We start from the raw sequence: 27,790 nt of genomic DNA, 5'->3' as shown, positions 1-27,790 counted from the left end.
AAAAACATTACCAAGAAAGTGAAAAGACAATCTACCAAATGGGAGAAAACAAACACAAATCAGAAATCTAATAAGCATCTAGGATCCAGAATATATGAGGAATTCTTACAATTCAACATTAAAAAGACAAATGAAACAATTAAAATTGGGCAAATGATCTGAAGAGACATTTTTCCAAAGAAGATGTACAAACAAGCACATGAAAGATGCTCAACATTGAACAGGGAAATGTAAATCAAAATCATGATGAGAGGACACTTCACACCCACTAGAATGGCTCTAATAAAGACAAGCATTGATGATGGTATGCGAAACTAGAATTTTCATATACTGCTGGTGGGAATGTAAAATTATCAAATCACCATAGAAAACAGTGTGTAGTTCTCCAAAGGTTAAACACAAAATTACTGTATTATCTATTCCATTTTATGTGACATACCCAGAAGAAATGAAACATGGATCTACACAAAAAAAGTATAATAATGCTCACAGCTCATTATCATACTAGCCAAAGAATAAAACAACCCAAATATCCATCAAATGATGGATAAACAAAATGTGCAATATCTATACAATGGACTCTTATTTGGCAATAAAAAAGGAATAACATACTGATACATACCATAACATGGATTAACCTCAAAAACATTACACTAAGTAAAAGAAACAAGTCACAGGGCCACATATTTATGATATCAATTACATGAAATGTCAGAATAGGCAAATCTATAGACAGAGAATAATAGATCAGTGGTTGCCTACATTTGGGGGGCCTGATGGAAAATGTTAAGTGACTGCTAATGGGCATGAGGTTTCTTTTCTGGAGTGGTGAAAATGTTTTAATATTGATTATAGTGACATCTGTACAATTCTGTGAATAGACAAAAAAAATTGAAATGTACACTTAAATGGATGAATTGTATGGTACATAATGTATCTCAATAAGCGATTACAAAAAAATACATACAGTTCACAAAGTGAGGACTGGAAGAGAAATATGCATAAGAAGAGACTACCTTAGATATCTGAAGTTCCTAAATTACAGCCACAGATCACTTTCACTGCAGAGACTACTAAAACAAAGGTAAGTAATCCCTATAATGCCAAGTCACTATAAGATATAAATTTATATAATATATATGGTTTTCCTTTTAAGAATTCCATAGGTTAAGTTTTTAGCCAAAAATACCTAGGCTAAGACAAAGTTAGCTATAAAATTCCTCTACACTTAAATAATAATCTTATTTTAAAACCAAGTATCTACTTTTGAATAGGGAACAATATCTAATAATGGTAGATAATCAGAATTAGCCTCATGACGCAAATAAAATTCCTAAGACTGTCACAGTGATAAAAGGATATGCACCATCCAATTCTCTCAACAATCAAACAATGAAGATGAGGAAGTCAGGATTCAGAGACATTAAGTGACTTGTCTATTCCAGAATTAGATAGCAAAGCTAAGATTTGAACTTAAGACTGCCTGTCTCCAAAACCTGTGATCTTATATCATACTACCTCCTAATTTCAAGACAAAATAAAGCTTCCAACGAGACAATAATAAGAAACTAAGCACAAGTATGTCCTACTATAAAATTCTGAAATGTTAAAGCTTAAAGGAACCTCAGAGAACACCTAGCCCAAGTACCTCATTTTACAAACGAGACAATGCTGTCTTCAGTCTCTGATCAGCAATAGCAATTTCCACTACTCTCTGGCCTCCAATATATGGTTAGACTATCTGCAAATCTTTCCTGATAGCTTCAGCCAATGTCAAAGGAAGAATCATACAAGAGCTATGTTTCAGAAAGTCATGGATGCAATGAATAAACCACCCAAAATTTACCTTTTTAGACTGTAATAACAATAAAAAATAAATGTTCCTGTTATTTGCCTAGTATGCAGAATTCTGGTTACACAGAATTTAGAATACTGATTTATAGCTATTCTGAATTCTTACCTTTGTGACCACAAGAAACATGGTATAAAGGAACATAAGGTTATGCCTTGATACTGCCAGATACTTCGTGTGCTGGAATGTGAAGATAATTGACCCCAGTAGGGTCACCTTGGCAGGGCTGAAAATAAAACATACTTTAAGTCAGTAAGTAACAAATATGCTCCATTTACTTCTCAAAGAGTACTCTGGAAAATATTAATTTAATGAGTTATTAACAGATAAAAATGAGTTCTGTTAATATACTTGTAAAGTTTTAGAAGTGCTAAGTTGTATAAAGTATAATTTCCCTGATAAAATATCATAGATCTTAGAATGTTCATACCTATTGTGACTCTCCAATAGAGTTCATTTCTACATACAGTATTTCTGAAATACATCTGACCATATAATACTTTATCACAAAGATATGAAAGTCCCATGTTCCACAGTATGACTCAGAAAAAGGAGATTAGTCATTATAGCACGAAACAAGCACCCTTTGGGTGGGTGGGAAAAGAAAGCCCTGATTTCGGGATCCCTGGGTGGCGCAGCGGTTTGGCGCCTGCCTTTGGCCCAGGGCGCAATCCTGGAGACCCGGGATCGAATCCCATGTCGGGCTCCCGGTGCATGGAGCCTGCTTCTCCCTCTGCCTGTGTCTCTGCCTCTCTCTCTCTCTGTGTGTGTGACTATCATAAGTAAATAAAAATTAAAAAAAAAAAAAAAAGAAAGCCCTGATTTCTAGTATTTTCCCATTTCCATGGTGTAAATACTCCCATCACAGTAAATTTCAGGCTACTGTACAGAATGGAAAAGAAACAGATACACACAATTGGCTCTCATATAACACTATAAGCCAGATCCAGCACATTACTTTGCTAACTCCAGCATAGACTATTAGTGTTAGTATATTAATAAATGAATGCTGAAATTTTAACATCCATAATAAAATGTTAATCTACAAAAGCATTACTTTCGTATTATTTATTTGCCACACATTTAAAGTATGTATCTCAGTAACAGATCATTATCTAGCTTTATGCTTATGCTTACAACTAGAGAAAGATAAATGATAAACTCTTAGAATGCCACATGGCAAATATGACAAATTGCATTTCATGAAAAATTAACTATTTATTTATTATAAGCTGAGGATTGAGTCAAAACAGGGTTAGGTGTAGGCCACAGGGGTTTAGACCTTGCTTAACAGTTGACTGGGTAACACTCATGTTTTGGAACAGTGGTCTCTCTAAACTTTTTTTTTTTTTAATTTTATTTATTTATTCATGAGAAACACAGAGAGGAGAGAGAGAAAGGCAGAGACACAGGCAGAGGGAGAAACAGGCTCCATGCAGGGAGCCCAACGTGGGACTGGATCCCGGGTCTCCAGGATCACGCCCTGGGCTGAAGGCGGCACCAAACCGCTGAGCCACCCGGGCTGCCCTAAGCTTTTTAACTGTGCAGCCCTATTAATACCAAAAAAAGTGTTTTAAGACACAAATACATGTTTATCAATTAACTTATAAATTACATATACATATAACTGTATTATAAAATGTATTCCAAATTGACATTTTTAAAGGATGAGATAAAAAAAAAAAAGGAATTACGTTAATCTCTTTTTTAAAGATTTTATTTATTTGTCAGAGAGGGAGAGAGAAAGAGAGAATAAAAATGACCACAAGCAGGGGGAGTGGCAGGCAGAGGGAGAAGCAGGCTCCCCGCTGAGCAGGGAGCTGGCTGTGATGCGGGACTCAATCCCAGGACCCTGAGACCATGACCTGAGCCGACGGCAGACAGTTGTTTAACTAACTGAGCCACCCAGGGGTCACAGGCATGAGGTTTATCTTAATGTCATTTTGCTATCTTTTGTTTCTAACAGTTTGGGTTGTGTACCATAGTGTCTCATCATGGGTATCCTCTTAGCATATTCACATTCCATTTTGGATTGCATTCCCTTAGAGCATAAATTCAGAAGCACTGAATCTGAAAAGCAAGGATTTTGCAGACAATAAAATGGGACAGGGAATTGGAAAAGAGCTGAGATTTAGGAAAATGTCAGTAAAACTGGTTTGAAAGATCAGGACACAATTAGAATATTCTGAGATTAGTTTCCTGTGAAACTGGAAAATGAGCTTATGTGCATCCAAAATACAACAGTGGAATACGTATAGGGTAACAGACACATTTCCATTCCAAAAGAGAGAAAATGAAAGAAAAGGAAGGAAGAAGTCACTGGTCCTGTGCAACTTCAAAATCCAGCAGGGCAAACTCCATTAGGTTTCAAGGTTTCAAGGCCTGGGAATAATCCTCTGTGACATAAGGTTCCATCCAGTGAGTCCACCCATCCATTCTGCACCCATGGCTCTGGCCTTTGCACCTGGACTCCAACTGTGGGCCTGGCCTCAGACATCTAGGCCCGTGGCTCCCAGCCAAAAGTCATTTTTTCCTTTTTCTTGAAAGGTAACACATGTTTGCAGCTGAGCAGTTTTATCAGCCTATTTCCTGCCTAAAGAATTTTGGGAGTCTGACAGTCTCTTCATTTCACCTTATCTTTGTCCCTTTCCAGGCAAGCTGGCAGTACTTCTACTGATATAACATTTTCAAAAACCTTGTGGGTCTGCAGCGTAAGACATAGGAATCTATAACATTAGTTAAAATGGTCCTCCACAGGGGATACCTGGGTGGCTCAGGGGTTGAGCATCTGCCTTTGGCTCAGGGTGTAATCCTGGAGTCCCGGGATCTAGTCCCACATCGGGCTCCCTGCATGAAGCCTGCTTCTCCCTCTGCCTATGTCTCTGCCTCTCTCTGTGTCTCTCATGAATAAATTTTAAAAATCTTAAAAAAAAAAAAATAGATGGTCCTCCACATATCTTTCCTAAATAATCTCATGTCTGTTCCTAGCTTGTGCTGTGATGGCTGAATGGATCCATGAGTCACACACCTAATTTAACACTAGCAAAAGTTTTCTAGCCACACTCTTTACCTTCTCTCCACAACAGACTTTCGTAAATATGAATCTCCTAATTTAATCACCTTTGCAATCTGGATAGGCCGAGAATTTTCCAAATCATCATATTAGCTTCTTTGTTCAACAGTTATCCCCTCAATTGAACTTTTTCTCTCTCACTTTACTAAAAGCAGCAAGAAACCAGTCCAGACCTTTAACACTGCTTCAAAATCTCAACTAAATATCCAAGTTCACTGCTCACAAATTATACTTTCCACATAACTGTAGTACATAACTCAACTAAGTTTTCTCCCACTGTATGTCACCTCTCCTCCAATTTCCAATATCATGTTCCTCATTCTCTTTTGAGCCCTCACCAGGATCTTTAACATTCATAATTCTACCATCATTCTGTTTATGACAATATATATATTCTCTAAGACCATACAGGCTTTCTCTACTATGCAAAAGTATTTGGTAATAGATAAATGAAAATTTATATATACACACTCATACACAAAATATCATAATGAACAAGTAATCAATCTCACCTGACCAACTGATAATTCATTCATCTAATGTTTACTGAGTATCTACTATGTGGTAAATTTGTTCAAGGATACAGTACAGATTACCTGGCTTATTCCAGGATACAAGCAAAGGAGAAAATAGTAATAAATCAAGTCAAAGCAAATAGGATATGGAAGAAAGACAGATCTTATAGGGTCTTACAGGCCATCTGGGGAGTCATTCCAAGGTTTTGAACAAAGGAGAAACAAATTGATTTTGGTTATAAGAGCTCAAGAAATGTTTTGTGAAAGACTTTTCAAGGCATTTACAAAAGACAATTTAAGACAAAATGAGAAAAATTTCCCTTGAATATCATTAATGCCTTATTTATAACTTATCAGTCAAAGCCTTGTTTGTTCTATTTCTAAACTACTTCATTCACACTTAAGAGTACATTCAAAGTTAAATATAGAATTTGTTGGTTCACAAAAAACATATACTTCATCATACAGACTGCTTCTCAACCTTCATTTTTAATCCATTTTAATATAAAGTCTTTCCTCACCTTGCTTATTACTATGGCCACTATTCCCTAAGTCTTTTTCCTCCTTGAACTGTGGTAACAGTAACTCTATCTCTTTATTTCATTTGCAGGAGCATCAGGGATACACCCATGACTTATTTAAGAATGAGTCAGTGTCTTTAGATAGCATTTAATGATCAGATTCTCTTAAATGGATGCAAAAGGTAACCTGTACACCCTACAAATATAGAGTGGTTTATTTCCTTTAATCTTTTATTTTTATGTGTAATTAAGCTCAACTCTCATTTTTAAAGCAACAAGGCCTTACAATAATGGATTGATTTGTTCCCATAAACTTAACATTTTACTACCATGCAAATCTGAAATCTGAGTGATGTTGTTTGTAGTCATTAATGAAAATGCCAAAAACCTGCAACTGATTCATTTCGATCCACAGAAGTGTGTTCCTATGTACTTCTCTCTCCATAAATACATACTCTTCCCACAATTCCATAACAATCCAGGAGCTTTGGTTTCTAAGGGGAGGAACTCACAGAGAAAAGAATCAATATTTATTTTAAAAACTGCATTTGAGAGAGCAGACTTCTTGAAAGATTAAGTTTCTTGATTCTCTTCCCATTATCATGACTATTTTTTTCAGCTTCATTGCATCCATATTTAGATACTTGGTAAGATTTAAGGATAAAAAGCTGGTCTCGGTATAGTTTATACCAACTCACTAGGACATCTTCAGCCATTCATCAGCTTCTGGTTTCCAACCTCCTTTTACCAACTGTTCAAAATTCGTGATGATGCTACCACCTGCACCTAAAAATAAAACAAGAATTTTAGATAAATTTTATGGAGGAAATATTTGAAACAACTAACATAAAATTCGAAGAAGATCCCCAAAATATAATTTTGAGGAGGAAGGAAAGAGTTTTCTTGTACATTTATGGTACTGAGACAATTGCAACTCCTCCCATTCATCAGAGCTGGCAACTGTCTATTGTACCATAATTAAGGTTAAAATTGGAACCTCAAGCACAGAGATGTTTCTAAGAGTTTGTTTCAGGCTGAAAAATAAAATTTTCTGCTTTATCATTTCCTTCCCTGTACTAGTTTTAGGTGCAGTATAGTAAGAGATTAGAGAAATTTGTTCAACTTCTACATATAAAAGAACTCAACAATAAAGGTAAGTGATATAGAGTGAAGATGAATCCATAATCAATCATATTTAAATACTATTTCTAGTTGTTCTGGATAAAAAAAAACAAAAAAGAGCAATTTTTAATATAATCCTTTTTACATAACTTCTTAAGTCAATTTGTCCCTCTAGTTCTGAGCTACTAATCAAACCAATGATAAAGATTTTATATTGTAAGATAGGCTCAAAATACGGTTGATGACTAGTTGATGACTAGTACTAACAAAGTGCTAGTTATAAATTAACTTTACTAGCGAACAGAAGACTTCTTTCTTCCCAAAATACTGTTACTAAAGTATGTGGTCCTCATTAACGTAACTAGAGAATTGTTCAGTAGCAATAACATATCAATAACAGAATATTTACAAACACATTATGTTAATATTACCTCGGGCCCATCCAATAGCTATCATCACTATCCAGCTATTTTTGTAATAGCTATTAGCATGTTTCACTCCACCTACTATTTTCCAAGTTCTGGTCACTTCTTTCATTCCCGCAGCCAAGAGTTGAACAGGTAGGAAAGAATAGCCCTGGGAAACTAGGTCACATGGGCAAAAAAATGTAATATACCTGAAATTAAAATTTAAATATTTTAATGTATAAACAAAATATAACTTTTTATAATATATTTTAATACTTTATAAAATTTTAAATATATTAAGTATAACATGTTAATATATAAATGTAATATATAAATATAAATTATTTAACATATACCCAATTTAGTTAGGTAAGCTTAGATTTTAAACAAATCACAAGATCAGCAATAAAGAGAAATCAAAACCCAGCATATCAGCAATAATTTTCCAAAGCACGACAAACTGAATTATCCATATTAACAAGGAATTTGACTTCAAGAAGACCACGGATTGGGCAGTCAATTTTTGTAAATCCTGGAGGCATACACAATAATCTGCCCAAAAGAAATGATCAAAGGGGACTTTCATCTTGTTTGGACTTCTGAATAGTCTTTATATGCAAAAAGTATTTACTGAATCCCTAATTTGTGCCTATACTCTCCTAGATGGTAGGAGCTGAATCCACCAACAAAAAAAGTAAAGGTACAATCACTTTTAAGGTAGGGACTTCTCTAAATGGAGTGTCTTTGTCCTCTGGGAAAAGGAGTTAGAGAAGAGTCCTTAGTAGCTGAGAAGGGCTCCATTTCAACCCTATTAACATCTTTACCTGTATCCTTCTGTGCAGAACATAAACTAGGACCAATACAGAGAAAGGTCATAGCTCTCAGGAGACAGATTTGTGTTGAGGAAAAATATTTTTACATTCAGGTAAAAAAAATATGAAACTCGTTCTTCAATTAAATTGTGATACTAGTTTAAAAATAACTCTCTCAGGTAAATTATTATTTTTTTAAAGACTTTATTATTTATTCATGAGAGACACAGAGATTGAGAGAGAGAGAGAGAGAGAGAGAGAGAGAGAGCCAGAGACACAGGCAGAGGCGAGAAGTAGGCTCCATGCAGGGAGCCCGACATGGGACTCGATCCGGGGTCTCCAGGATCACGCCCTGAGCCGAAGGCAGCGCTAAACCGCTGAGCTATCCGGGCTGCCCAGGTACATTATTTTTTGAAGTTTAATTTGTTCTACGTACCTATACAGTCTACTAACAGCATTAACTGGAAAACACACTAGTTTTTTTTCTCCCATTTCTAAAATACTCTGGCAGACAATTTCATGCTTAAAGCAGAACATAGTATTATATGTCTTCCAAAAGAACTGCAATTCATGATTCATAAAGTCAGAATTCCTAAAAGTATTCATGGAATATGAAATTTATTTGTTAAAATACTACTTCAGAGATCCAGTGCAAGATGCAATGGGGTTTGTTCAGGCTCGAGTACTCTTTCTTCTTCATCTCCACCTACCAATGCCTTCCTATTCTTCAAGGTCCCATTCAAATACTATAATGTACATTTGACTTTGGGAATTTCTTTTTAATATTCTCAGTTCACTAAATTCTGATGGCTCTGTACAATTAAAATAATCAATTCTTATGCTTCAACATCTCTACAAATTTTTTTCTATAACATATAAAGGGTGTAAATCTCATAATAAATCAGAATAGTCCTTAGATGTCATTCATTTTGTTATCTCCTCACCTAAAACTCAGCGTGATGAAAAGTAGCTCTAAATTAAATAATTTATTAGTAGTTAATCAGGAGACAAAATACAAAATATGTCAAATCAAAGAATCAGTTGATAATTAAAGAGTTTGAGGGAAAGGAATAAATTATCTGAGAGTAATAAAAAGCATTTTAAAAACAATTCATTTAAAAATTTTACATGTCCAAATATTTTGAGAGCCTCTACACACCTCTCTCTCTAAATACAGAATAAGGAAGTCGATTTAAGTACTGGAAGAAAAGGTTACACATAAAATAAGCAATTTTTTAAAAGATTTTATTTATTCATAAGAGACATGGGGCAGGGATTGGGGGGTGCAGAGACAAAGGCAGAGGGAGAAGCAGGCTCCATGCAGGGAGCCTGATGTAGGGACTCCTGGGTCTCCAGGATCAGGCCCTGGGCTGAAGGCAGTGCTAAACCACTGAGCCACCCAGGATGCCCAAAATAAGAATTTTTAAAAATATTTTAAGATATAATAAAAATACTTCGGTATCCACCATAGATCAGATTAAGAAAGAAGAACTAGGTTTGACTTTGGCAGTAATGAATGCTCAAAAGTAAAACACTCAAAGAAACAACAAAAACTAAAAGAATACAGTATAATGACCCCATTTTTGTTCTCTACGCATGACTATCTTTAAAATGAGTTTAAAAACCTAAACTATTAGCAACTTGGACTTTTTATATTCAACTATGTGACATTTTGGCATAAGAGCTAAAATTTGTAATTATTGCTATTTTTAAATAAACAAGGCTTTATCCTATTTAATCAGATATTGCTGAAGTATACCTACAATAAGCTAACATTTTAAACAGAACACAGTTCTCATTCAAGTGTTAAATAGCCACAGGGCAAAAAAACAATTGTTTATTGTTCTCAGTAGATTCACAAGTAAACAAATCAGACTAATGGCTCCCTAAACAGCCATTCTTGCTCTATAACGTAAGTTAGCTTTTTAAAATTCCCTTAATGAACCACTCAACCAATACTCATTAAGCAATCACCACATCCCTCCTTTTGTAAAGACATCATTTCACCTCTTACTAAAATCATCACATCCAAGGCAACTTTCATTGTATAAAGTGTCTAAAGAAAACACTGGAGAAGAAATGGAACACCAGACAAGAAAGAATAAGAAGGCAACTGATTTCTCATACATTTTTAAGTCACAAAGGTTAAACGAAAGAAAAAACAGCAAAGAATAGTTCAAAATAATAGAAGTTAGTCTAAAATAGGATACAACACGATGCCAGACCATTGACAAATGAAAGCTAAACCAGTTTAAGTAGGAAAGATGAAAATAGAATTTAGGTAAATACCTAGGGCTGAGCAGAGAGACTCTTCCCATGGTTAATCAGAGAACCCTTGTTTTCACTTTATTATTAATTCTACTCCTCTGACTACAAAAAAACAGCATTACTTAACTAAACCAAAACAGAATTACAAATTAAATACAGTTCGTGTTAGTCCAATATGACAGCTTTTCTCTTGTTCTTATTACTCTAACAAATTAATAAGTTTGTGTATTTTATGTATGCTTTGAAAAATACTGGAGAATAACAGACCTATAAAACTACACTTTTTCTTGTATTTTTCCTCAAAACAATACAGTCACAGTTATACATATGCGCATAATTTAATACTTGGAAGTTTGAGGAAACCAAATGGGGCACAAATCCCAGTACATAGAAAAATTACAAAATATTAATTTCCCCAGAAACAGTTTTCAAAAAGAAAAATCCTATGAAAGTATACATTATCTTCCAAACAATACTATACTATGACATACCAAGTTATTGTTTCCCATTGCCAGTAGATGGTGCTAATATCCACATGTGAGTACTATGAGCTATTGTACTGAATAAAGATGGCCTTTTCATTAAGTGCATTCACAGAATCCCGTAGTTTAGTTTGCTAGAGTTTGAAGTACATTCCAAAAATCATTTTAGCTCTCAAATTAAAATCAAATAAAGCAAAGATTACAATTTTTTCTCAACATTAAAACCTTAAAAATAAAATAGTAAAACATACTGTGTCTTTAAACAGTTACCATTTTTTATTTTTAAAGGTCTGAGAGGACAGAGGTCTTGTCTACATTTTCAGGATCCAAAACAACACACTGCATAAAAGCCAACTAAAGATAGCCTAGATCTGAATTCTGCACCTAACTACTAGATATCTGTGATACTTGGGCAAGTTACTTAGCCCATCTTGCCTCAATTACATCATCTGCTAAATGAGAATAAAACAGTACCTACCTCAAAGGGTTCTTGTGAGGTTTAAAGGAGATAATACGTATAAAGCACTTAAAAAAAAGTCTAGGACATAGTGAGTATTCTATCAGTGGTTGTTAATATTATTTTGTAAACAATAACAATGTTCATCAGAAGAAGAATAAAATGTAGATATTAATAAATTATACAGCATGAGAAGGAATGTACTAACGTACATTAGTAATATAATGTTAAGTGAAAAAAAACAAGTCCCAGAGGCACCTGGGTAGCTCAGCTGGTTAAATATCTGCCTTCAGCTCAGGTCATGATCCCAGGGTCCTGGGATCCAGCCCTGCACAGGAAGGAGGGGGGGGGGGGGTCCCTGCTCCAGCAGGGAGCCTGCTTCTCCCTCTCCCTCTGCCTCCCCCCCTCCCAACTTGTTCTCTCTCTCTCAAATAAATAAAATAAAATAAAAAAACACATCCCAGAGATACCTCATTTTAAAACAGGGCCAAAACAAGTAAAACAAAAAACTTATTGTATAGTCGTATGTATTATATACCTTTTTCAGAAAGTTAAGATAAACACAAACAGGATAGAGATTATCTGTAGGAAAAGTACATAGAAATGGGATGGGGGGGCGGGGCGCAGGCCGTTTCCCCCCCCAGCGGGCTCCTCCCGCCCAATTAAAAAAAAAGAAAAAAAGAAATGGGATGGGGGAAGAGAAATATATGTAAGTTATTGGTAAAGTCCAGTTCTTAGGTTGAGTGCAATATGATGGAAATGTAAATTTGTTAACCACTTTGAGAAATGATTTGGCATTATCTTTATCTAATAGAGTTTAAGAATAACTTGCTCTGTAACTCAATAAATCTACTCTTAATCAAATATAAAGATAAAATCTTGCTCATGTACACAAGTATATACCAGAATGTTCTTAGCAACATTGTTTGTAAGAGAAAAAAAAACTAGAAACAATTGTCAACAGAAGAATGAATAAATTATGACAATTCTAGTATGCTATACAGTGAAAATTAATAAATTAGAACCATACACAATAAGACTGAATCTCAAGAAAAAAGGCTGACCAAAAACAGAAAGTCACTGAAAAATACATACACATGATGCCATATATAACACTTTCAAAAATATATTGTTCAGGGACATAAACATATGCTAAAACTGCACAGAAAAGTAAAGGAATGGATAAGCACAAAATTAAGAGTAATAGTTATCTCTGAGAAAGGAAGAAAGGAGATGGGATCAGTCAAGCAGTGGGACATCAAAACTAATGGCAAGGGTTTTAGGGAAGATGATGGCAGCAGTGGCTGTACAGACTTTGATCTCTTCAAACCCTAATAAAAACAGGGCAACTAGAAAGCAAAATCAAAACCCCATCCACAACGCTTAAAACTATGTGACAAGGTATCCCTTCAAATCCCAAAATGCAAATGGAAAGAGACAATTCACCAACACCCACAGGACCTATATTTTTTGGAAGGAAGAAGAGAGCAAAAAGGTGGCAACTAATGGACCTAAAAACAAAACAACTCCAAAATAGCAAATGGGTATTCACTAGAAAGCACAATGGGCCAATTTGGAAACAACTGAAACAGATTCTCCAATACCAGGCGCCATAGTAAGAAGTTCCTAAGAGGTTGAAACAATTTAGTCCCCATAAACTTTCAAAATGGATCCACCCAAGCTGTCTCCCAGAACAAGCCCCAGGTGAAGAAAACACTGGTATAGAATTAAAACAGCAGTACAGAGCAACAGAAGGAAGGTTCAGACCAAACTGAGAAAGGAGAAGAGACATAGGAATCTGAGAAAGCAGGTCTTAATCTTTTGAACACTATAAAAACAACAGAAGCAGGAACTCTATGAAGCCAGAACATCTTTTCTGAATTCCACCTTACACTAAAAGTTCAAGAAACCTAATTTCACATAAAAATGACCAACAGAAAAGTATCAAGGTCAAATCTCACACAAATTTATTAAAAGAAAAAAAAAGCAGAATAAATCCCTGTAGACAATGAAAGCACTCAGGAAAATCTGTCCACCAAATAGATAAAAACTGTGACCTACTATTTCAAAACAACCTAAAGACATTAAGAAAAGTGATACAGGGGGATCCCTGGGTAGCTCAGCGGTTTAGCGCCTGCCTTTGGCCCGGAGCATGATCCTGGAGTCCCAGAATCGAGTCCCACATCAGGCTCTCAGCATGGAGCCTGTTTCTCCCTCTGCCTGTGTCTCTGTCTCTCTCTCTCTCTCTCTCTCTCTTTCTCTCCCTCTATGTCTATCATGAATAAATAAATAAAATCTTAAAAAAAAAGAAAAGAAAAGTGATACAACACATAAAAGAACAACACATATTAGAATTAGAAAAACTAAGAACTGAAGATACAATCCTCAGGAAAAAAAAATATTAAAGGAAAAGAAATCACTTCAGTAATGAAAACCAAACTAGAATGAAAACAAAGAGAAATAAGCATAATAATACCTTCAAAGAAATACGAGAAAGAGGAAAACATTTTAAATTTAAAAAAGGAGATTTAAAAAGTCCTCTAAACTATGACCCAGCAACTGCACATCTGGATATTTACCCCAAAGACACAGGTGTAATGAAGAGACAGGACACCTGTGCCCCAATGTTCATAGCAGAAATGTCTACAACAGTCAAACTGTGGAAGGAGCCACGATGTCCTCAGATAGATGAATAAAGATGTGGTTATATGTGTGTGTATATGTATACATATGTGTGTGTATGGGTATATATATATATATGTATATATATACACAATGGAATATTACTTAGCCATCAGAAAAGATAAATACCTATCATTTATTTCAATGTGGATGTAAATGGAAGGTATTATGCTGAGTGAAATAAGTCAGAGAAACAATTATCATATGGTTTCATTCATATGTAGAATATAGAATATAATAAATAGTGAAAGGGACTATAAGGGAAACTGGGAAAAAATGAGAGAGAAAGACAAACCATGAAAGATGCCTAACTCCAGGAAACAAAGGGTTGCAGTAGGGGAGGTAGATGAGGGGATGGGGTAACTGGGTGACAGGCACTAAGGAGAGCACATGATAAGATGAGAGCTGGGTTAAACTATATGTTGGCAAATTGAATTTAAATAAAAATATTTTTAAAATATTAAAAAATAAAAAGTCTACTGAAGAAAGACAAAGAGCTGTATAACAACCATAAGAGTTCCTGAAGAGTACAAATACTAAAATAATTTTCTCAATTGGAAAAAAAAAAAGCATGTACCTACTAAAAAGAACATACCACATAACCTAAAAATACTGACTCAGAATGACCAACACCAAGACTTCTTTTATTTAAATTATTAGGCTTTAACAGGAAAAAATATATTTTGGGCATCTAGAAGGGTATGTGACTTATAAGAAAAATAAAATTAAATGATCATCAGACTTTTTCACAGTAATGTTTTATGACATAAGAAATAGAGTGACACTTTCAAATCCTCAAAGATACAAAATGTGATCCAATTATTTTATACCCAGCAAAGCTGACTTTCAGGTACAAAAGACACAAACATCAATATATGGGACCTCAGTGGTAAATCTCCTAGAATATAAGCTTCAAACAACCAAAACTACTAGAGAGACACAAACATAAAGACTGGTGATAAGCACTAAACATACAGTTAACTATAAAATATAAAACTAAGATTGAATTACAATTAGGAAGGCAAGAATAACAGTATATAATAGCTATAACTATGACAATGTAGAATAGTTTATTTTTACAATGGGAAGAGAACAAGAAACACATATGCAAAAAAAAAAAATTAATGTTCTCAGTAATCACATCAATGGTAGTATTAGTACTGTCACTCCAAAGCTATTGTGTATCATATATATAATAGAGAATAAAAGAAATGAGTAATGCTGGAACATTCTATTATGCCTTGTGCCCTCAAGAAAGAAAATTCTTAGTGTGAAAGAAGGATACACACACACACACAGAGGTAACAGAAAAGTTTAATGAAGGCTCTATGGTCTTGAATTTGAATTAAAAATATTAATATGAACTCATAAATAATTTTCATCCTGATTTTTCCTAGCTCTGTCCACTGAAAAGGCTTAGAAACAGTATCAATCCAGTAATAATGAACAACTCTAGTGTTCAAATTTTGGTCCTGAAATGCCATTGCTCAGTAAGAGAAACCAGAGAAATGAGTGATTCCAGAAGAAAAGTACAAGATGAATCTTAGGGTGCTTTGGTGGCTCAGTCAGTTAGAAGTCTGGCTTCAACTCAGGTCATGATCCAGGAGTCCCAGGATCCAGCCCCATGTGTGGGATTCCCCCTTGACAGAGAGTCTGTTTCTCCCTCTGACCCTCCCTACTCTTGTGCACGCGCTCTCTCTCTCTCTCAAAGAAAGAAAGAAAGAAAGAAAGAAAGAAAGAAAGAAAGAAAGAAAGAAAGAAAGAAAGAAAGAAAGAAAGAAAGAAAGAAAAGAAAGAAATCTTATATTAAGTATCAAGGAGCTAATCAGTCTGAAGAACCAATCTGAAGAAGCTCCCATCTGCCAAAGATGAAACAAATTGAACTTCAACAATGACAATTGCAATTTATTGCAACCTATGAAATATGTTTAAATCCATAAGTTCATAATAACTAAAAAAAAAAAAACAAAACAAAACTGGTTACCTTTGGAAGATGACAGGGGACTAATTATCATGAAAACTGGTACATAAAAAGAAAGAATCAAGGATTTATCCTACCATTCTTACATGAATGGTACAACTGGGTAACCAAATAATAGATGGTGAGTGGAAAGTTATCTATTTATAATACTACTCCATCTAATACATAAGAAGACAGAACTAGACTATTACCATTGTGTAATTCCCAGTTAATTAATACGGTCATTAAGTGTAAGAGTGCAAACGTCAACAAAAAAGAAAGCAAATCAGATATTTGGGGCCCCTTCTGGTCTTGCCAAAGGAATCTAACCTGAATCTGATTTGTATTCGGAATCAATCTACCAATTTTCAAGAAACACAGAGAATTCAGAAATATAATGATCTGCACCATGTGTATGCGATCAGCACATTCCAGACTACGGAAAACTTTACAGGTCAAATGGCTCTGGTTCAAGAGATAAATTATAAGGGAAAAAAAGGAATGGAGGGGGAAATCTATAATATAAAAATGACTTAAGAGACATCAATCTTTTAATAGGTATGACAAAATTATAGTGTCTAGGGATGAACATCTGGATGATAAAATCATAAAAATATACAAGTGATTACCATAAAAGGATAAATGGTATGCTACTGTAAGGGTTAAGGTGGGAAAAGCATTGTGATTAGAATGAGATACACAGAAGGGGCTTCTAGAATGAATGGCAAAAACTTACTTCTTACTTGAGTAAAACTTCAAGTATATTATACTTCATAATAATACATTAGGCCAAATATTTATTTTTTTGTGGTTTTCCTGAATTTTCATTTTATAATAAAAAGATTCCTATTCTAAATGATGGGAATGCACCTTTTTTATATCACAGTTCTTTATACTTTGCATTTATTTTATAAATATTCTTCTGTATCTGTTTAATATTAATTGAAAAATTTTAAAGAAAAAATATATTGTAATAAATAAGTAAATAAAAATAAGACAAAAGATTTGATCCTAAAAAAAAGAAAACTGTTCAAATGAAACCTCTTCTTGGTTAAAGTCATGGTCCAAATGCTGAGTTGAATTCAGACCCTGCCATTCACCAATTCCCTAAGCCTCAATTTCCTCCTGCATAAAACTGCAATAATAAAAGATCTGAGGTTAACAATTAAATATTATACTATTAATTCACTATGTAAAATTGCATTTCTTATTTTCCACTTCTAACATACTTTTTAATTTAAGCTAAGAAAGCATCCACTTGGAGACAAGCAATTTTATTTTATTTAAGGGATCAAATAATCAAGATCTGTAATTCCTTACTACTCAATTACAGAAATCCCTTCTAATACATAGCAGTGCATTTCTTTAATATATTTAGCGAACCTAGAAAAGTACTTATCACACAGTTCACAAAACAAAATCCCTGTTCTAAAAAAAACAAAAACAAACAAAAATCCCTGTTCTGATAAGCTATTGTGTTAGAAGAATGAGACAGACCAACATAAAAAGAAATAAACAGATAATACGTCAGACAGTAGTAAGTCTAAAAAGAAAAATAAGGAAGGATTATGTGATATTCATGGGAGAGGAGGTGCTATTCCAGTCAAGAAGACCTCTCTGAAAAAAGAAAATATGAGCCTTTTGGGGAAACAGCATTACAGAGAAAAGACTGCAAGCACAAAGGTCCTGAGGCAGAAAAACATTGTATGTGCTCAAGAAATGATAAAAACCAATGTTGGCTAAAACAGAATGAACAGGAGTACAATCAATGGAGACATTACATCAGGAAGAACAAAAGGGAAGATATTGTAGGGTTTTATAAGCCATAGTAAAAGTTTTAGATTTTGTTCTTTTTTATTTTTTTTTATATTTTGTTCTTTATTGGATAAGCAACTAATGAGCATAGGAGTAAAACGTTCTAACTTATTTTTATCTTTCTTATTTTCAAATAGCTCCACACCCAGCATGGAGGAGCCCAACACAAGGGCTTGAACTCACCATCCTGAGATCAAGGCCTAAGCTAAGATCAAGAATTGGACACTTAACCTACTGAGCCACCCAGACACCCCTCTAACTTATTTTTAAATAATCACTTTGTCCATGCAACAAAGAAGGGTGGTTAGTATACAGGAGAAGTGGAAATGGGTGAACTAGGTAAAAGGGTTTAAGAGTACACTTACCATTATGAGCACTGAGTAAGGCACAGAACTCTCGAAACATATTGTACACCAAAACTAATATAACACTATATGTCAACTGTACTTCAAAGAAAGAAAGAAAGAAAGAAAGAAAGAAAGAAAGAAAGAAAGAAAGAAAGAAAGAAAGAACGAACATATAGCAAGCAGAAGACTGTATTTTAAGAGATGATTAAACAAATCTATGAGAGACAGGGGCACCTGGCTGGCTCAGTTGGTAAAGCATGCACTCTTGATGTCTGGGTCATGAGTTTGAGTCCCACACTGGGGGTAAAGTCACTTAAAACAAAAAACAAACAAACAAAAAAAACAATTATGAGAGACAGGGGCTGTTACATGTCAAAGCTCTAAAGTCAAATTTCCTGGGTTTGATCTGAATATGAATACTGAACTGTAAATTCTAGCAAAGTTTCTCCAGGCCTCAGTTTTCTCATTTGTCAAATGTCAAAAATAATGGTTACCTTACGGGACGTGTATGATTAAATATGAATATAAAGAATTTAGCTGATATACGGTTAACAACTCAGTAAATATTAGCTATCAAATTTATTATTCTACTCCTACTTGTTTCTACTAACACAGGTTTCCACTGTTACTTTTTCTCATTGCCACCACTATGTATAATATTCCCCTTTAAGACTGGTTGCATACTCATTTAAAAATTATCACAATAAAAATGAACTTTAAGTGTTCCTAATATTCTATATTTGATATGGTTTTTAATCAAAAGTATAGTTTCTGCTTCAGATGTTGTAAACCCACTCTGATGTGTATTATACTTTTTTTTAGCTTGATGGATCAATCTTCTTAAAGATAACTGAATCTTTGGATTTGTAAGAATCCAAAGCCATTCCTACTAACATTTTTTCTTCACTTCAAAACTAGATTAAAAACAAAATTAGGGCAGCCCGAATGGTTCAGTGGTTTAGCGCCACCTTTAGCCCACGGCCTGATCCTGGAGACCCAGGATAGAGTCCCATGTCAGATTCCCTGCATGGAGCCTGCTTCTCCCTCTGCCTGTGTCTCTGCCTCTCTCTCTCTCTCTCTCTCTCTCTCTCTCTCTCATGAATAAATAAAATCTTTTAAAAAAATAAAATAAAAAATAAAAAATAAATAAAACAAAATTAACAAAATTAATGTTAAATCCCATAAGGCGATGAAAAATCCAACATAGAATATAATAAGAATGGTAATTATAAATGGATCATAATAATCACCTGGACTTTTTGTGTAGTTGGTCGCATTCTTGATTTTATCCTTTTGTATGTCTGTGGGTATGAATTAGTAAGTTTGGGGTCAAATATTTGGTTTCCTTTCACATTTGACAAGCTTCCACTAAAGGTAACAAACTTGCCTCTGGACAGGATAAATGAGAAGGGTGAGAAAGAGACTTTGTACTTAAAACCATCAGCTTTATTTGGGTTCCTTCCTTTGCACATGTATTAACTTTTCAAGAACATAAGATAGGTTTTATAAAGAAAAAAATTTCATTTATTAGTAATTTACAAAACAATTTTTTAAAATGTCTCATAGTTCACCATAATGGCAGCTTACCAGATTGAAGATGCCAGTAATATATTAGTGTTGTTTGCAAGAAACCTCAACGGAGGCTCTGCAAGCAACACACAGGATAAAATTCCTCCACCAAAGCAATGGAGCATAGCAGTAAACCAGCTTGAAAAAGGGTTCTTCCGTGCCACCGCCGCAGCCCCTGGAACAGCAAAGTGGAAATGCACTCTGAGAGAACTGTACACTGAATAAACCCTAAGGTGCCCATGGCACTAAAGAAAAACTTCTTGGGCAGCCCGGGTGGCTCAGCAGGTTAGCACCTGCCTTCAGCCCAGGGCATGATCCTGGAGACCCAGGATCGAGCCCAAGTCCCACATCGGGCTCCCTGCATGGAGCCTGCTTCTCCCTCTGTCTGTGTTTCTGCCCCTCTCTCTGTGTCTCTTGTGAATAAATAAAATCTTAAATAAAAAAAAAAATAAGAAAGAAATGAACTTAACTTCATGACTTTCAAAACCTTACTCATAAGTGCGACAATCACAATCATTATAAACTCTATCTTTTGTTCTTTAAACCAAGACTGTAAGCACTTTGTTAAGACACAGGTGATCGGGACACCTTTAAAACACTCTGTCCAGCCTCTTACTGCCAGTTTCCTAATAGCACATTATTATAAACAATCTCCCTACCTACTCTCTCTCCTTTCATTCCCAGCCCTGTTTTAAGTACTTCCAGTTGATACATCAAAGCAAATTTTAAGAAAAATTTATTATCTTAATTACTTTAGAAAATAAAAGCTGAAATAAACTTAGCTTTTAACATAACAGGCTAGAAACAGAATAACAAAATAAACCCAGAGGTGAAAGGCTCATGAGGAACATATATATATACATTATCTTAAAATGCTTCCTAACAAACTACTTATTAATTAGAGGGAAATAATTTTAGAGTGGAGAAACCTTGCAGACCTCACCATAAACAAACATCAGGTGACTCCTGCTATCATGCACTGAAAACACATCTTAACTTCTACAGTATTTCCACCAAAAATATATAACTCGAACTAATCTAATCAGATACACCCAAATTGAGGGCACTTCTGGGAAAAAACCTGGCCTACACTTTAGCAATGTCAAAGTCAAGAAACACATACCAAAAAAAAAAAAAAAAAAAGGCTGATAAAATGCTCCAGATTAAATAACATTAAAGAGACAACAACTACATGCAATGTATGTTCTAGATCATATCCTAGAATGGGAAAGAATATTTACAAATGACCTTTTTGGACAACTGACAAAATCTAAATATGGACTATGGCTTAATAATAGTGTTGTATTACTGTTAAATGTTCTGATTTTAGTAAATGTTCTATAGTTCTTATATATTAACAGACTTAAGTAATTTGAAGTAACTACGCAAATGCTTCCAACTGACATTCTGGTGGTTTTGAAAAAAATAGTAATGCATAAATAAAAACACTCAGAGATGCTAGAGTACAAATTTCTAGTTCTAAAATGAGGAAGTTCTGGAGATCTAAAGTACAGCATAGTGACTACAGTTAACAATACTATCTCATACACTTGAAATTTGCTAAGACAGTAGATGTTAAGTCACGGGGTGGGGGGGGTAACTATGTGAGATGATGGATGTGCTAATTAACTTGATTGTGATAATCATGTAACAATTCACATGCATATCAAACCATCAAACTGTACACTTTAAATATATATAATTTTGTCAATTATACCTCAGTAAAGCTGGAAAAAAATTTTAAATGGGGCAAAACATAAATGCTTGATGAATTTGGGTAAAGTACATGAGAATTCCTTGACCTATTCTGGCAACTCTTTTGTAAGTTTGAAATATCAAAGGGAAAGTACAAAAAAATAAAAATAAAAATAAACTCAACCAGAGAAATAGAAGCAATTTATAAAAATAAAAGCAGGGATGCCTAGGTGGTGCAGTGGTTGAGCATCTGCCTTTGGCTCAGGGTGTGATCCTGGGCTCCTGGGTTTGAGTCCCACATTGGGCTCCCCACAGGGATCCTGCTTCTCCCTCTGCCTGTGTCTCTGCCTGCCTCTACAGATCTTTCATGAATAAATCAATAAAATCTTTTTAAAAATAAAAAAATAAAAGCAGAAACCAATTAAATAGAAGTTAAAATAGCAAGATGGAGATGGGCAATCAATAAAGCTAACCCCAAGCTATTCTTGGAAAAACCAATAAAACAGACCATTGTTCAACAAGTCTGAGAAAGGGGCTCAGGGTAGGAACAAAAATAATGCAAAGCATTAGAAGGAAAAATAAAGAAATAGTTTTTATAGAGTTTTACAGGAAAACAACATCCATTTAATATAATAAATGTGAAAATGCAGTAGAAATGGACAACATAAATTATCAAAATTCCCTTAAAAACAGATAGAAAACTTGAACATATAAATAACTGGAAAAAACCTACAAGGCCAAGATCTATCTTAAGAAAGGTGCCAACTCAGATAAATTAATGGAAAACATTTACCAAATATTCTTGGATTACTCATTTTTATGCTATATAACCATTATGGAATACAGCAAAGGAGAAAAACTTAAATCATTCCATGATTAATCCAATATCATACATTATAAAGAAAGAAGAGTGAGAGAGGAAGGAGGAGAAGAAAGAAAGGAAAGGAAGAAGACAGTATAATTTAGTTTAGGAGTATAATGCACAAATATATTAGTAATGAATTAAAATCAGTAGTTTTTTGAAAAGATAATAAATCAAGACAAGTAGATTTTATCCAAATTAAAAGAGTTCAATATTTAAAATTCATGTTTTAAAAGATTTATTTATTCATGAGAGACACAGAGAGAGAGAGGCAGAGACACAGGCAGAGGGAGAAACAGGCCCCATGCAGGGACTCAATCCCGGGACTCCAGGATCACACCCTGGGTGGAAGGCAGGCACCACCCAGGCGTCCCTAAAATTCATTTAAATCATTTACTATACTAACAAATGTATTATCATCTCCCATTTAGACAATTAAAGACTTAAAAATTCAACACGCCCAATTTCAAAAAAAATCTAGCACGCTGACAACAGAAAGAAAAGTACTTAACCTGAATAAAGATATGAAGGAAAAGACTTTTTTGACCTTACTAAAATTCAAAACTTCTATATGACAAAAGACTGGAATAGTGTTTTTCAACTTACATAAGCAAATTCCAATAAATCAACAGAAAAAGACAACAAACACGAGAGAAAAATGGACAAGTCACAAAGCAGGAAATATAAATGACCAAATACATATCACACATTCAACTGGTAAAAAAATGTACAGCTCAGTATTTATATTAACTTATTAGTTGGCAACAATGTGAAGAAGTTCATATACTGCTGTAAGAGTATTAAAAGTCATTTTAAAGAGTAACTTGGGAGTATAAATTAAAATTTTAATTTAAAACTGACTCAAGTGTCCAAGGAATTTCATACAAGAATATTAAAGCAGTGTTGTTTATAATGCTGTGAAAAAAAATGAAAAAAATCTAAATGACTATCATCAGAGAAGAGTTAAACGAACCATGATCATTTGTGGTATGGAATACTATACAGGAGCAATCAAGAGTGTGATATAGCAATATTAACATGGGAAGATGCATATACATGGAATGCACAGAAAAGGGTATGCAATACACCAAAATTAACTCCTATTATATCTCTTGAGAAAGCCTGGGATTTGTGAGGATGGTCAAATTTATTTAATTATATTGATTATGATATGATAATGATATAATATTATGATGATTTAATCATATTTGAATTCTTTTAACTAAATTATTACTAATTATAAAATTAAACAAAATTTTAACAAATTATGTCACACCCAATCTGTGGAATACAATGCATCTATTTTTTTTTTAAGATTTTATTTATTTACTCATGAAAGACACAGGGAGAGAGAGAGGCAGAGATACAGGCAGAGGGAGAAGCAGGCTCCATGCAGGGAGCTGGACGTGGGACTCAGTCCCGGGACTCCAGGATCACGCCCTGGGCCAAAGGCAGGCGCCAAACTGCTGAGCCACCAGGGATTCCCAACCCAATACAATGCATCTATTTAAAAGAATGTAGCAGCTTTACATGCACTGATAGACAAAAAAAATATTTATATATGTATATAAACAATATGTACAATAAGAAATCATTATTGTACAGAAAACCATGTATTTCGATCAGTACATATACATATAAATAATACATAAAATAAGGTCTGCAAGAATATATAACCAAGTTGTTGTTATCTCTTAGGAAAATGCCCATTTATGCAAAAACAAACAACAAAACAAACTACATAAATGCATGTGTGAATTTGTTAGGGTAACATCATCATATTTGTATTAACATGGAAATTCATCTCTATGTGCTCAGGGAGAAAAAAGGAGATAAAGTCAAATAGTGCAACCCACCATTCCACACAACAAAACGTGCCCAGGAGTGAACATGAGTTGGCAGATGTGCATTTTCTGTGGTGTACATATCCTGTCAATGAACATGTGATGCCAAGGTTTAATGATATACATCTGGTGAGAACTCAAGAAATGGTGACCTGTTCCAAATCTGGAAGAAAAATCAATTATGAGAAAAGTACTAAGAGGCAGGACATCAATCTTCAGTGTAGCAACTTCCTTAAACCTAAGAATTTTCAAGAATTATTTTGATAATACATGCTGTCTCTAGAGCCAAACCCCCATGTAAGCTATGATACCGCTATGTCTCTACTTAGATATTATTACCTACCTAAATATGTATATGGGCACTAGAGCACCACAGAGTGGTGACTGATTATAACATTGGTCAGTCAGCCTGACAAAGGAGTATTATCTTTTCTTAGGTAATGGTCACTAGCTTCCTCCATACTGCACCATCTTCATGTTGAAAAGGAATACAGAGGGGTGCTGCACGGCTCAGTCGGTTAAGCGCCTGTCTGCCTTCAGCTAAGTCAGGATCCGCTCAAGGATCAGACTCAGCAGGGAGTCAGCTTCTCCCTCCCCTCTGCCCCACCTCCAACTTGTATACACAGGCACACTATCTCAAATAAATAAATAAAATCTTAAAAAAAAAAAAAAAGCAATTACAGAGTGCTTAATGTAGAGTGCTTATTGACTCTATGGTTTAACTACTCAGGTATAAATCCTGGCACCAGCACTTACTCTTTGTGTGAACTCAACAAGTTGATTGTTTGCTTTCCCACATCTTCAAAAAAGAAAAAATAGGGATCCCTGGGTGGCGCAGCGGTTTGGCGCCTGCCTTTGGCCCAGGGCGTGATCCTGGAGACCGGGGATCGAATCCCACATCGGGCTCCCGGTGCATGGAGCCTGCTTCTCCCTCTGCCTATGTCTCTGCCTCTCTCTCTCTCTCTCTCTCTCTCTCTGTGACTATCATAAATAAATAAAATTTTTTTTTTTTTTTTTTTTTTTTTTTTCTCATTAAACTTTTGTTTTAATGGGTCTCAAAATTCTGTGACAGATTTTTGGTCAAGTTGTTTCCATTAAAAAGTACTGATTTTAAAAACTAATAACTTAAAACTGCCACACACGCACAAAAAAAAAAAAAAAAAAACAAATGGTCCACAAAACATTCTCCTTTCCTTCTGAAGGTTTTACGATGCATTGTTATCATTAACCAGTCTTTTACTATTAAACTTAAATGGCCAATTGACACAAACAGTTCTGAGACCGTTCTTCCACCACTGATTAAGACTGGGGTGGCAGGTATTGGGGATAATATTCATTTAGCCTTCTGAGCTTTCTGGGCAGACTTGGTGACTTTGCCAGCTCCAGCTGCCTTCTTGTCCACTGCTTTGATGACACCCACAGCAACCGTCTGTCTCATGTCACGAACAGCAAAACGGCCCAGAGGAGGATAGTCAGAGAAGCTCTCAACACACATAGGTTTGCCAGGAACCATATCAACAATGGCAGCATCCCCAGATTTCAAGAACTTGGGACCATCTTCCAGCTTCTTTCCAGAACGACGATCTATCTTTTCCTTCAGCTCAGCAAACTTGCAGGCAATGTGAGCTGTGTGACAATCCAGCACAGGTGCATATCCAGCACTGATTTGGCCTGGATGGTTCAGGATAATCACCTGAGCTGTGAAGCCAGCTGCTTCCATTGGTGGGTCATTTTTGCTGTCACCAGCCACATTGCCACGACGAACATCTTTGACAGATACGTTCTTGACATTGAAGCCCACATTGTCCCCAGGAAGAGCCTCACTCAAAGCTTCATGGTGCATTTCAACAGACTTTACTTCAGTTGTAACATTGACTGGAGCAAAGGTGACCACCATACCAGGCTTAAGAACACCAGTCTCCACTCGACCCACTGGGACAGTACCAATACCACCAATTTTGTAGACGTCTTGGAGAGGCAGACGCAAGGGCTTATCAGTTGGACGAGTTGGTGGCAGAATGCAATCCAGGGCTTCAAGCAGTGTGGTTCCGCTGGCATTCCCATCTTTACGGGTGACTTTCCATCCCTTGAACCAAGGCATGTTAGCACTTGGCTCCAGCATGTTGTCACCATTCCAACCAGAAATTGGCACAAATGCTACTGTGTCGGGGTTGTAGCCAATTTTCTTAATGTAGGTGCTGACTTCTTTAACGATTTCCTCGTATCTCTTCTGGCTGTAGGGTGGTTCAGTGGAATCCATTTTGTTAACACCAACAATTAGTTGTTTTACACCCAGTGTGTAAGCCAGAAGGGCATGCTCACGGGTCTGCCCATTCTTGGAGATACCTGCTTCAAATTCACCAACACCAGCAGCAACAATCAGGACAGCACAGTCAGCCTGAGATGTGCCTGTAATCATGTTTTTGATAAAGTCTCTGTGTCCTGGGGCATCAATGATGGTCACGTAATACTTGCTGGTCTCGAATTTCCACAGGGAGATATCAATGGTGATACCACGTTCACGTTCAGCTTTCAGTTTATCCAAGACCCAGGCATACTTGAAGGAGCCTTTTCCCATCTCAGCAGCCTCCTTCTCAAATTTTTCGATAGTTCTTTTGTCGATCCCACCACATTTGTAGATCAGATGGCCAGTAGTGGTAGACTTGCCCGAATCTACGTGTCCAATGACGACGATGTTGATGTGAGTCTTCTCCTTTCCCATTTTGGTTTAGGTTTAGCGGTGGTTTTCACGACACCTGTGTTCTGGCGGCAAACCCGTTGCGAAAAAGAATAAATAAAAATTTAAAAAAAAAAGAAAAAATACACATACGGAAGTGGTAAAGAAAAAAGTAATTTACACCACACAGTTGTTGTAAAAATCAACTACAAGTGAGTACTTTGAAATCACTCAGAATGGGGACCTGGCACACAGTAAGCAGTAAGTATTAACTTACCACTATTATTATATAAGTAAATCAAAATAAGCAAAAAATTACCCTTTCCTATTTCTACCATTCTATCACACTCCTATCCTGAGAAATGACAACTGCCAGACTTTTTCCCTATGCTTATTTACACATACACACCCTTTATCCCCCTTTCTCTTAACTGTCTTCCAATCCTACCGTGTGTGTGTCCCTCTCTCTCTCTCTCTCACACAGGCATACTCTGGTTAGCTCTGGGAATGCATTCTGGAAATGACTGCATGACAGCCATAACGAGCCCATCACAGCACAGTCACTATGAAGAACACATTCTAAGATAACTTATTACTTCAAATAAACATACAATTAGGAATACTCACTGGTGTCTGTCCTCTGTGTTCCTAGGGTACTACTCTAATGGAAATTTACCATTACCTTCAGCTACCTAATACCCAACACTCACTAACTTAGCCAAATTTTAATATACCTGGGTTTTCCTTTGACCATTAAAACAATCCAAATCAAATTTACTAAATGATTTCATTTAAATGATTCACTCATGTAATACTCATTTCTGATTAGG

General features: G+C 35.3%; 1 protein-coding gene and 1 long non-coding RNA gene across 2 annotated transcripts in view; one reads left to right on the top strand and one right to left on the bottom strand.

The window, feature by feature from the left end:
* Positions 1-27,790, bottom strand: part of TMEM38B (transmembrane protein 38B) — a 52,009-nt gene that overhangs the window by 15,916 nt on the left and 8,303 nt on the right. The window contains 4 exon segments of the mRNA XM_038553015.1: positions 1,961-2,078; positions 6,660-6,747; positions 7,515-7,699; positions 19,901-20,057. Coding sequence (XP_038408943.1) covers positions 1,961-2,078; positions 6,660-6,747; positions 7,515-7,699; positions 19,901-20,057 — 548 coding nt within the window.
* On the top strand, positions 1,983-25,112 carry LOC119873962. Its single transcript, XR_005367089.1, has 3 exons — positions 1,983-2,104; positions 7,042-7,114; positions 24,721-25,112. It is a non-coding gene; the product is annotated as an uncharacterized LOC119873962 (long non-coding RNA).

This window comes from Canis lupus, chromosome 11 (genome assembly GCF_011100685.1).
Source record: "Canis lupus familiaris isolate Mischka breed German Shepherd chromosome 11, alternate assembly UU_Cfam_GSD_1.0, whole genome shotgun sequence".
NCBI classification, from domain to species: Eukaryota; Metazoa; Chordata; class Mammalia; order Carnivora; family Canidae; genus Canis; species Canis lupus.
Note: the sequence above shows the minus strand (reverse complement) of the source record. Positions and strands in the feature narration are given on the sequence as shown.